We start from the raw sequence: 13346 nt of genomic DNA on the forward strand, positions 1-13346 counted from the left end.
TATATCCAAATCCATATTTCCAAAGAACTCTTTAACTTCCAACATCAAGGATACAACCTTCTCCTTAATCATGGTATTTTCTGGGAGATCATTCCTTTTCACACTCAAAGAGTCATTGGCTTTTTTTTGGTACCCACTTATGAGTGTGTTTAGGAACAATCAGAACCTTCTTCCTATTACTTACTTCTAGATTTCTCGGAAGAGAATTGGATTGACTATTCTTTTGAAAGTTAGTCTTTCTCCAATTGAGAGCATCAGATCTTGTCTTCGTATTTACAAAGTTATCCATTTGATAATCATTAGAATTGTGAAAAGGCTTCGTATGACTTTTATAAGAAAATCTAGGTTTAACACAGCACTAATTCCTTTGCCTAAAGGTTGGATTTCACAACCCGTAATGTCAAGAGTATTAGCCTTAACATATGATCTAGGTTTAATCACTTCTTTTGACACCCAAACAAGAATATCATGAAGTTTTTCATTCCTTATACGAAAACGACATCTCCTTTTCAGGTGACCTTTGTTTCCGTAATAATGACAAATATAAGGAACGTCCTTACCTGGATTCACGTGTGCTGGTTTTGGAGGTTAATATACTTTTCTATTTCGAACCTTAAATACCGGTGAAGGAATTTCACTTTATCCATCAGTGGAAACCTTTTGTTTGAGAAGAGTCACTAGCCTTGAAAATTTTTACTTCTTTGCTAGAACTTGGAGCATCTATTCCCTTATAGCCCAACTCTCGTGTATCACGATGATTTTTACTTGCTCATAAGATAATGGTTAATTTGTTTAAGCTATTATTGAACTTTTTCAAGTCCTCTTCCAACATCTTGATTTTATCAAGAGCAATAACTAAATCAGCCTCAAGGCGTTTTTCTCGAGTGAGACAAGCGATTTCCCTATCATCAGAACTTATTTGCTGGGGTTTAATCCTTGCTTCAGTTGTTGCAAGTTTTTCTTCCAACTTATAGAAATATTGACGAAGATTATCACATTCAAGTGACATTTTTCTTAGGTCATTCACACGTTCTTTGAGCATCAAATCGTTAGTGTTATTCCAAGAATAAAGACCTAAGTAAATTATCCTCAATTTCTTATTTTCTCGACAGAGATGGGTGACAAAAGGAGTGACAGAAGAAGTCGTCAACTTTTCTACCGGTTTTAACAAATTAACATACTCTGAGATTTCCTCATCAACATCTCTATCAATATCTGAGTCACATTCGTCAGAAAGTTCATCCAACTGCTCTTCTAGGCGTGTTTCCCAATTATCGACAGTTTTCACATCACGAGGATGTTTAGATGTTGACCTAAATGTGACAGTTTTCTCAAGTGAATCTAATCTTTGAAAAACATATGGTAATATATATACTGGTACGTTGTTAGAGATAGACTCGTCCATAAGAATCAGATTACTACAAACACATACTTATGAGGTCTTAGCATGTTTGCCTTCTATGATACCAATTGAAAAAGCAGGGGTATAACAACCAAACCCGATAATTCGTTCGGAAATTTGTATGGACTAACTCTAATATAATTCTAAGAGCACCAACTTAAAAGCGAGCTCAATCAAAAAATAGGTCAAAGAGCTATATCTCAATTTCTCAATGCAATCTGCAATCGAACAGATAGAAATATGTGAGCCTGATTGATACGAGAAATAAATTGTATGGTACCAAAGACCAATGCCTAAGTGGCAATCAATTCTTATCCAACAATCAAGGTCAGATTTACCAATTGATTGAACTATGTACAACCTGTGATATTTCAATATATAAACAAATATAATGCGGAAAATAAATAACACAGACACCAGAAGTTTTGTTAACGAGGAAACCGCAAATGCAGAAGAACCCCGGGACCTAGTCCATGTTTGAACACCACACTGTATTAAGCCGCTACAGACACTATCCTACTACAAGTTAACTTCAAACTGTAATGTAGTTGAGCCCTAACCAAGTCTCACGCCGACTAAGGTACAGTCGTGTTATTTACGCCTTTAGAACCACGCCGGATTCTGCGCACTTGATTCCCTTAGTTGATCTTACCCAAAACTAAGAGTTGTTACGACCCAAAGTCGAAGACTTATAAACAAATCTGTCTCCCACAGATAAGTCTATTCTGATAGATAAATCTGTCTCCCACAGAAGTACCTATGAAGTTTTTGTTCTGTCTTTTGATAAATCAAGGTGAACAGGAACCAATTGAAAATCCGGTCTTATACTCCCGAAGAAAAGCCTAGAAATATCAATCACCTCAAAATAACTTAACTATATGGTAGTAGAAAAAGTTATTATGGAATCACAAAGAATGAGACGAAGAGCTTTGTGATTACTTTTTATATCTTACTTATTGGAGATAAATCTCGAGCAAATCTTAAAGAAGATAATACTCAATATGGTAGAACAAGTAAGATCAGAACACGCAACTACAGAGAAAATAGTTGTTTCTGGCGTCACGAATACCAAATGAAGTCTTCAAGTTGTTAACCTATAATGGTTTTGGAAAAACCTAGGTTAAAGGAGAATCGACTCTAGTCGCGACTAGGATACAGGAAACTGCCGGGATTATGTTTTCCAGTTGCTAGAGTCTACCTTATATAGTCTTTCAAATGAGGGTTTGCTTTCAATCAAATCTAAAATAGCTTAGTAAAAAGCATTTAAGATTCACCGTTAGATGAAAACCTGATTTAAGATTCAAGCCAAGTCTGCTTAAAAACAAAGGAATATCTCTCCACCGTTAGTTGGTCTGAGATTGTTACAAACAAGTGAAATATACCTTCATTTAGATATGGGTAACCGTACCTAAACGTGTATATTGAGTTGGCTCAATAACAGTTAACCGAAGTTAGCCATATGAACACTTTTGTCTAATCCACATTCATCTAACACTTTTACATCAACTATGATGATCATTCAATCATGAAAGATAATCAAATGAATCTAATTGTGTTTCACATAGAGTTGTTCGATTGTTCACTATTTAATTGAAATACATATGAACCAATTGAAACAAAATCGGATTGATTCGTAAGAAGCAATTCATGAACATTACGCCATGGTTTGCAAAGATTGCATTCCTTAATTCATAAATATGTTTGTTCATGAGTACGAAAAACATACTTAACCGATTTTAGAACTTAAACCACTATGTAACACCCCGTGTTTTTAGCATGGCGCATGCTAAAAGATGCGCCATGACATGGGATGAAGCTTCATATCAAGTTCAGTTGCATTGCAAAAGGAACATTGGCCTAGGCCAATACGGTGCCAAACTGGCGCATTACGTTGGGCATATTGGTCAAGGCCAATATGGCACCAAGAGGGTGTAAGTTGTAAATTATATTGGCCAAATACCAATCTTGCATCATTGGATGCATTAGGTCAGTTGGGTGGCTGGCCTATTGAAAAAGCGGGGGTACAACAACCACACCAATATTTCGATTAACAATCTGTATGGACTAACTCCAATATACTTTCTAGAGAATCAACTAGACAGTCAGACTTAATCTAGATAAAAGTATATCAAAGAGTTAATATCTAAATCTCTCGTACGATAGAAATAGCAAGATCAGATCACACAACTACGAGAAAGTAGTATCGGTCTGGCTTCACAATCCCAATGAAGTCTTTAAGTCGTTAACCTGGTTTTAGAGAAGAAACCAAAGGTTAAAGGAGAATCGACTCTAGCTTACACAACTAGTATCACACTTAAGGTGTGGAGATTAGGTTTTCCCAGTTGCTAGAGTTCTCTCTTGTATAGTCTTTCAAATCAGGGTTTGCAATCAATGTTAGCTTGGTAACAAAGCATTCAATATTCACCGTTAGATGAAAACCTGATTAGATTCAAGCTAACATCTTTCAACCGTTAGATCGAAAACCTAGATTGTTACACACAAATGAAATGCACGTTTCTAGGTTTGTGTAACCGCACCCAAACATGTACATTTGTTGGTTCAACAATAGTTAACCAAATGGTTAGCCATATGAGCACTTTCATATCAACCATCTTCTTCTTCACCATAACTAGTTCAAATGACTCAAATGAACTAGTTAGAGAGTTGTTCAATTGCAAAGAAATCTTATGTAACTACACAAGACACAATTGAAGCAAAAACGATTTGATTCACTCGAATCGGTTCATGAACTTTTTAGCCACGGTTTTCAATTAGCATTCCTTAGTTTATATAAACATGAGTTCAGAAACAATCGTTTTTAGATATAACCAACTCAAGTTCGCGGACTGGGTTCGTGGACTTAAGTTCCCGGAAGGAGTTCTCAAACTCCAGCAGATTTTCTCGGGTCGAGAACTTCCTCCAGTTCGCGGACTGGGCTAGCGGACTTAGTTCACGGCTCTTGTTCCGGTTCTCTTGATCAACAAAGTTCGCAAACTTCGGTTCAAGGAATAAGGACTTATAAATATATGTGTTTCCACAACAATGCTTATATCCAACAATGGTTATATAATCTAAACTCACATTTCAATCATTGAAACATTTTTAGAGGACGTTATATAGTTGTTATTCACAAACCATTTTTCGTCAAACCAATTTTCAAAGTGATTGAAACATAACATGACTTTCGTCACTAGGTAAAGATGAACTTGGCCAAAGTGAAAGCCTACCAACACATATTTCGAGAAATAGATAGGCGAGATAAACTCGGCTCGAAATAGCAAATGTGTATAATCAAAGTCTATATAGCAAAACGACTTTTGTCTCAAGATAGGAGATAAAGTAGATATACTTTTGAGTGATAGATAAGTTCAAGTCTCCACATACCTTTTTGTCGATGAAGTTCCACTAGTTCCTTGAGTAGTTCTTCGTCTTGTATGATGATCCTCCATGGAGTTCTTGAGCTCAACCACACTTTCTATCCTAGTCCGAGACTTAGCTATAATAGACTAGTAATCAAGACTTACAGTTTTGATCACTAACATTGACGAACATGCTTGAGATATCAACGCATGCGAGTTCGACCGAGCAATGCTCTAACGCTTATAACAAAGTAGCGCCAAAATGGCGCGATACGCAGGTCATTGGGCTATGGCCAATATCGCACCACAATGGTGCAACAGGCCAGAGCAGACTGGCCTTTGAAATGTACAGCCATCACGGCTGGACATTTGAATAGCCTGTGGGCCAAAGTCGAAAATACAGGTATCACGGCCCTTCAGTGGACCTGGCTCAAGATATTTTCAACCGTCATGGTCGGACATTGGAACTGGCCCGTGATCCATAACTGAATGTACAACCTTCTTGGCCGGTTATTCAGGAAATATATGGCAACAACCATGAATAGCAAAAGTGGGAGTTGGTGAATGATTTTTCCTCCCCTAATCAAAGTTGTAAATTAACATATATATGGAGGGGTAGTTGGTTGAAGGTACATATGCGGACCATGTACCCAGTAAGCTTCATAACTTAGCCAAAAGAGTATAAATGATGCGTAAGCCTCATGTATATCTGCGTAGCCTCGCCAATGGATCATGTTAAGCATGGACATTACCATGCCATGCCACAGACTGGATAATGCATATACCTTATGCTTTTGACAAAACGGCCTATGCGGACTAGGCCATTACCATTATTGCTTGGACACGGCCTCACAAACAAGTTGGTTTAACTTGCTTGTCCCTTCGTGGATGAACTACGGTCTGTGCTTGATAGAGTAGGGAAGGATACGTAGGAAGCCTCAATGAGTTGCAGCATTGCCAGTCCAGCACGTTATCGCTCATATCATATAATTTAGAGATGATTGCGGCACTTTGGACTCTCATATCATTTGGCTCTGTAGCTCTACACAAGAGATGATTGTGGCCATACTCGATGAGGCTAGTTGTATTTCATTCCTTGGATGCTCATACTTCCTATCAAGGTGTTCGACGTAGGCATGTACCAATAGTGCATTGGACATGGACATGAAAGTAACTCATATCGGTATGCAAGTAGCGGAGCTTGCATGAGCCTAAGGCAGATGGAATTAGGCCGTCAATGGCCTATGTGCAAGTCCAAGCATGCCTTATGCCTGTACAACACTCGGAAGCCAGAGATGCATGCAAGATGTATCGGCCATAACCTCTATGACTTTGAACCCTTCGCAGAACAAGGGTAAGTTGGAACGGTGTAGAAAATGAAATAGCCGCATCATGCTCCACGAGCATGCTTGCAAGGGAAAATGAACGTGCATTTTCCTAGCTTTAAGGCCCGGATCGTAGCATCATCATGACGCATCGGAGAAGTTATGGCCTGCGCGCCCAAGCGCGCTAGGCGTAATTTTCTGGTCCGTCACACACTACATTTGCAAACAGGTACGCAAACTATAGTTTCCGGACTTTGGTCTTGTCCAGCTGTTTGCAAACGGGTTTGCAAACAACAGTCCCGGACCTAACTCAGGTAGAACCGTTCGCATACTAATATGCAAATAAGGAACCCGGACTTTAAAATTTAAAACCGTTCGCCTATTAGGTATGAAAATAAGGTTTCCGGACTTGAATCATACCAAAACAGTTTACATACTAGGTATGCATACTGGTATCCAGACAAAGTTTTTTGTTCTAAACTCCCATTTCAATCATTGAAACATCCTTAGAAGACGATAATAGCTGTCTCACACAAACTATTAGCGTATAAGTAATTTTCAAGTGATCGAATTATCAATACGAAACTTTCCGAGTCGACATCAAATGATTGTCTCACACAAATCATGTAAGATGTTTCAATGCAATTTCCACATGATCATCTTTTGACAATGTTATAGATACCCTCCATTTTGTTTGACCTTGCACAGATATCTCCGAGGGGTAAAAATTAAGTTTTTTGGAGTCAATTTGAGAAAGTTGCTTCCACTTTTTGGAAGCAACTCGTATAAAGTTGCGTCCACTTCTGGAAGCAACTTTTGCTAGTTATATCCACTTCTGGAAGCAACCTGTGCTAGTTGCTTCCACTTTTCAGAAGGTAGAGGTATTTTAAAAAATTGAATAAGGGTATATTTCAAGAACGCGTGATTTGGGGGATACTTGTATTAATTGTGGGATAGAGGAGAAAGACAAAAACGGGATATAAATAGTAAATCAGAGTCGCCCCTTATCCATGTAATTTAACTAATTCATAATCTACCCCTCACTAATCATTTTTAGTGGTTAAATATAATTAGGTAAGTTAATATATTAGTTTGATAATCATTAGAATAAATCATTATCATTGAATTTGTTGATGCAACAACATTAAATCAAGATATTTATGATCATGAAGGTTTAGGTGAAGAACAAACCCCGGAAAGTAAACAAGTTGAATATACATGTGCTCCAATTAGTCATATATAGGTATTGATGCATTGATATTTGATTTATTTTTCATTGAATCCGCCATTGTTACGCTTGAAAAACTCAGTGCCGACATGGTAAAAGTATGAAAATCATGCCGGCAGGGACCAAATCGGCATGGTATTCATACTTTCACCATGCCGATACACAATATCACCCAATTTTGAAATTGTAAGTACACCACCGGCACACAAAGTTCATTATCGAGCATGCCGATAGTGGTACCAGCATGGTCGATTCTCAAGTGAACCGTGCCGGTTTAAGAACAAAAACATACAGAAAAAATATGTCTGAAATAGCAAGTTTCGGCATGGTATTCATCCTGAAATACTATGCCGGCACTCAGTACCGGCATGGTATTCAACCTAAAATCCATGCCGGCACTCGGTACCGGCATGGTATTCATCATAAAAACTATGCCGGCACAAAAAATAGTAGGGTATCCATCATGAACACAAGCCATGAAACTGAAACTGAAAAGTTTCAGTTTATGATTCAAACCTAAACGAAGTTTTAAAACAACAATAACACTTTAAATATGATTGGGTATCATGTACCTTCTCAATGAAGTCATTTCTTTTTCTTATTCTTGCTCAACAACAATTCAATTTAACTTATTTTTAAGAACTTGTTAGGATTTGATTTTGATTTTGTTTTTATTTTTTAGTTCTAAATTTTAATTTAGATGGAAGGGTATTTTAGTATTTTTGTTCCTCAAAACACCCCTTAACGGACACTATTAGATAGGTTAATTCATATCCCAAATTAATATAAATATCTCCAATCGCACGTTCTATTTCAAGAGGTAGATTTTGAGAAGTATTTAAATATGTTCCTTTATTTTTTCCAGAGTCATGTAAGTCACATTTTCAAAATAAGCACACGTGCGGAAAATGAAGTTGATGAATACTGTACAGCGCATATAGCAGCAATGTGACATTTTCCAGAACAGAAGATAGAACAGAACAGAAGAGGAGACCCTCTCTGAAACACTCTGAATCTGATGGCTACTCCTCTGCTTCTGAGAGGGATTCCATTACTTCGTCTACAACTTGAGACTAGAAACTTACCCATTAGATTCTTAGCACCATTTTGGAAGCCTTCATTTTGTACAGCCATCAAAACATCAAATTTTCATGATAATGTTACCACCACCACTCTTGTAACTGATGATAACGAAACTACCACTTCTGATACTAGAGATTTGCCCAATTACCCTAGATGGGATAATCCAGATTTTAGGCATTGGAAAGATAAGGAGTCAGAAATTCTTAATGATATTGAACCCATTATTCTTCTCACTAAAGAAATTCTTCACTCCGACAGGTAATTTTGTACCCAACTTCAATTAGAATGGATTGTTTTGAAAATATTCGTGGTTTTGAAAGAGAAATTTGATTTTTTTAGTGGTTAATGATAACCTATATTTAGAAATTTTGTTATGTAGTTTGGCATATGGATAATGTAGGGTTTTGTGCATAACATGTAGATATTCAATTGTGATATTTATCATTTGCTTTTCTTGGATGTAAGAAGCACTAACTTTGAGCAACATATATGTGTTTTTGGGCTTATGGTAAATTTTGCTTTGTTTGATATAGCCATCTGTGATTAGTAAAGTCTTCTGTTGGTACTCACTATGTAATTTAGACCCACAAGAAACACATTGTAATACATCTACTGGAAAAACTAAGCTGGCTACTAGCACCAGTCGAAGATTGAAATAATTATTATATGTGAGGGTTGACTATAGGTTTATAGATATATAGCCTCTACAAATGCATGAATTGATGCGCCTGCCAGTGTTGGTAAAAACTTTGTTATTGGAATTCTAGGAGGTCTCTACTTGCTTATGAATGGAAATGCATCATTGCATCTTACAAAATAGACTGCAGTAAAATTTTCACATGTTTGAAGTTTAAATACGCTGATGTACACATATGTTTATGAAATAGTCAGCTACATGCTGCTTCCTATTGAATCCGTTGGTTTACAATGTCGAGACTGGCAGCAGTGTCGATTCCATGTTATTCAAACTTCGCCGAGTACATACCAGAGAGCAATTGTGTTATTCAATCCTATTTTGTTTTGATTAAGTAGGTTTACTGTGAGGTATCAGACTAATATGTTGAAATTCCAACAGCGGATTAGGATGCTATCCAATTATCTATACTTGTAAAGGTACTTTGGATTTTCTTACCCTTTGAAGCCGCTAGTCCTTATCTGATCAATAGCGGTTTCCTCAGTAAGTCATCCTTGGCTCCTTCCAATTCTGCCTTGAATTGTTGATCTCATGTATGAACAGTTTATTTCGTGAAATGATTATAAAACTATCTGTGGGTTAGTAACTTTCTTATCCAAATACAAAGGTGCAAAGCCAAGAGTCTGGTTCGATGGCTCCATAAAAATTACCCGTTTTTGATCTTTTTTTCAAGACTCATCCGTGATTAGTTAACCACCTCAAATCTAGTTTAGCTTTTGGAGTCAATTTATAATATTCTTGATTTCTGTCTGGAAATCTTACTTTTTGAGTGGTTACTTGGTGCCAGGTATATGGATGGGGAAACCCTATCAGCCGAGGATGAAAAAGCTGTGGTAGAGAAACTTCTTAGTTATCATCCACATTCTGCCGATAAAATCGGCTCCGGACTCGATTCCATCATGGTATGCTGCGGCATCTTGTAAACCTTTCATAAAATATTTCAACATTTCTTGGTACAGGTGAATTTTTTGCTGTCTATACGCTGTACATGCTTCTGCAGGTTTGAGCTTGAGGTTTTCTATTAGCTGTGTAAATGTCGCACAATCCACATGGAAACTCAAGTGTGGTCTATGACTGTATCTGCTAGAAATTTCTCCTGTTAAACTCTACTGAAAAATGAAACAAATAAAACAGAAATTAAAAAGAATATGTTGTGCATAAGGAGTCTGCAACTCCACTGTGCTTTTTGTGTACTCCACTTTGAATACGGACTCGTATGCAACTATTTACATGATGCTTTATATTGACTTGACTAGAGTAAGAGCAATAAGCCATTGATGCACATATGAGAACCATACTTGTGCTTCTGTGAATACCACTGTGGTTTCCCTTTATGACGTTCAATGTGTCTTATTATACATAATACTCGCAAATCTTTAAAAAGCATGTTCTTAGAGTACCAACCATTTCCCAGTGTTGGACTTGGCGGCCTTCTACTGAGCCGATGCGTCAGGGTTACAGCGGTTTGTGTGTGGTTCAAGTAGTTCCGCTTACCTGATGATAGACGTGGTTAAGGTCCTCAGTTTTTGACCTCATTTCTTGTGTTGCATGAGGCCCATCTTGATGTGTTCTACAAAAACCTATATTGCAAGCAGTTGCAAAGCTGAAACAGTATCAGGTGGCACTGGAGAGGGTTGTTGAACTTACTTCACTCAAGGCCTGCTTGATTTTTTATTTTCAAAGAAAATTGAGGTTGTCATCAGAGAACGCATGAGTGTCAAAACATTAGTTTATGTTGCTCCTTCACTTGAACTGCTTTCTAACTTTGGTATTGCTTACCTCCTCTATATCAACCTATCTGTTAGTAGATTCTCTACTTGATTCTATGTGCAGTTGATTATGTTTTTTTTTCCTTCGTCAAAATAAGTCTGCAAAACAGATAAACACCTGATATCTAACAAACTCTTTTGTACTTGATAGGTAGACCGACATCCACAGTTTAAGTACTCGAGATGCTTGTTTGTTGTCCGAACAGACGGTGGATGGATTGACTTCTCCTACCAGAAGTGCCTCCGTGCTTACATTCGAGATAAATACCCATCATATGCAGAAAGGTTCATTAGAGAACATTTCAAACGTACCAGTACCTAATGGCTAATAGGTCTTCCACCTTATTTAAGAAGAAAGGTTATATGCAGCAATTCGCTGTTCGACCAAGTGCAGATGTTCCTGTTATTGGAATGCTGAATCCCTGGAATGCTAGGTATTTAAATTGACTCGTGTCAGCCCTGCACTGAATGCTTAAAATGAAAAGCCTTGCTTACTAAGGACCTGTGAACGTCATCGAATGAGCTATGGCCTGATACTTGTGTAAAAAACACCATCTTTATCCTCAAATTTTCTGTACAGGTAAGTTTACTTGTGCAATATGTTCTCTCTTAAATCGCTAAGTTCGTTTTGTAAAATATGGCCATTGCGCTGTTCAATAGCAGTGTCACAAACAATATGTACTTTAGCAAGGTGACATTCTATTCTTACTGTATTGTATTCCACGCATTTTTTTTTCTTTTTTTCTAGGTGTGGTTGTTGTTTTTTGGTTCCCATAGAATTGTTTCCCCACGTAGGTTTTGTGGATTCCACTGAATCGAATAAACTTATTGCCATAATGGTTCAGAGAGCCGTAGTTGACATAACACCGGCAAATTTAAAGATTGAATCAGAATTTTCTTTTGCAAGCTGCGGCAGAGTTTGCAAATGCAATTGGGCTGCAAATTTGTTATTCCTTTGTGTTGATTCAGGATCTTAATTCTTTCATATCCTGGACAGATTTCTACCTGTTGTTATGGAAAAACGTTCTTCTTGGGACTGAGCAAGATCACTGAGACAGGTAATGAGACAGGTAATGGCTGGGGCAACTGCTCCGTGCAGGCAGTCTTTGGAAAAGCTAGGCGGTCGCTTAAACCTCGAATACTATTAGAAGCCCAAAATGTTGAACATTCTGAGTCTCTGACATGGTAGTAAATTAGTATAGAATATGTCAATTTTGTTATGTAGTGCAGTGCAGTGCAGTGCAGAAACACTTAACTGGAAGATCAATTAAACTTAGGTCGGCCATCGGCGGTGATCGTCTTGCTGTCTACCTAAAGTATTCAAGTATGTGTAAATGTGATGGTATAACTATCAGTCATTAAACGTTACACTGTGCATGAGTGTCACACCACGTCCCTACACTGGTATGATTAACACTGGTCGACTGAGTAAAATGGGTCAGAGACTCAGAGGTGTGTGCGTGAGAATCAGCAAGCTCTTGTAATAGAAAAGAGTGGGCATAGCAGGTGACTTTGACCCAAAAGAATGACAAGTCCTGATCAACAATAAGGGAGACATGGTATGATAGTTTTGTGTTTTTGGTGATATTTGATGTTCGGTGAAGATGGAAAAAAAAAGTAAGAAATGATTATACGACTAGATCGAGATAGTTTTGATAGGCTGGTTTTTAGTTGACAGTGGGTTTGTTTCGCTATAGATGACTCTCGGGGCGTAAAGCAAAAGCCTTGAAATTACGAGCAGTTGATCTTTTTTTTTTCTTTGCTCGGTAAGTAACATTTAATTTATTTTATTTTTTCTTTTTTTGAGCAAATTAGTATTTGGATCGTAAGTTTTGGTATCGTTTAGTGTTGGGGTCCTAAGTTTGTGTGTTGATGGCTTTAGGCTAAGTCTTATGGTGTGCTAATCTAGCAGTTAGATTAGCAATCCACGTCAGTTAGGACTATCTCCTAAGTTTTATGGGAGTGCTAATCTAGCAGCTAGATTAGCAGTCCACATCAGCCCAGCGATGAATGGTCAAAACGCTTTAAATCTCAGCCGTCAGATTATAAGATATATCGTCCAACGCTGAACCATTCGGCGAAAAGGCGTTTTTTTGTGCTGAATCATTCGACGAAACTATCTAGCTGCTAGTTCACATGCTAGCAAAAACTAGTGTTACCTTTTAGGCCACACTTTCCTTTTAAATTGCAACACTTAACTGCTAATCTAGCACCTTCAATATAACCCATAAGACTTAGCCTTAAAGAAATATAAAGATTTATTGAAACATAAGTTTGTCCGTTGATGGCTTTGAAGAAATATAAAGACTTATTGAAACATAACCAGGGTACAAATACAACATAGAATAGACTCAAAGCACAACTCTAACATACCCCACAACAAGGGAAACAGACTCAAAAACACTTGACTGCTGATACATATTGTCAAGACTGCCAGTGACAGAATTCATCTCCACCTCTTCCCAAATATGGATTTCATACTTATC

At 37.5% G+C, this 13346-nt stretch overlaps 1 protein-coding gene across 1 annotated transcript; it reads left to right on the forward strand.

Moving 5' to 3' along the window:
- Nucleotides 1-8288: 8288 nt before the first annotated feature.
- Nucleotides 8289-11602, forward strand: LOC113352923 (protein DCL, chloroplastic-like). The gene is made up of 3 exons (XM_026596672.1): nucleotides 8289-8655; nucleotides 9879-9993; nucleotides 11012-11602. Exons 1-3 carry the CDS (start codon nucleotides 8333-8335, stop codon nucleotides 11180-11182), a joined length of 609 nt encoding a protein of 202 aa, XP_026452457.1. The 5' UTR covers nucleotides 8289-8332; the 3' UTR covers nucleotides 11183-11602.
- The last annotated feature ends 1744 nt before the right edge of the window (nucleotides 11603-13346 follow it).

Source organism: Papaver somniferum, chromosome 2 (genome assembly GCF_003573695.1).
Source record: "Papaver somniferum cultivar HN1 chromosome 2, ASM357369v1, whole genome shotgun sequence".
NCBI lineage: Eukaryota > Viridiplantae > Streptophyta > Magnoliopsida > Ranunculales > Papaveraceae > Papaver > Papaver somniferum.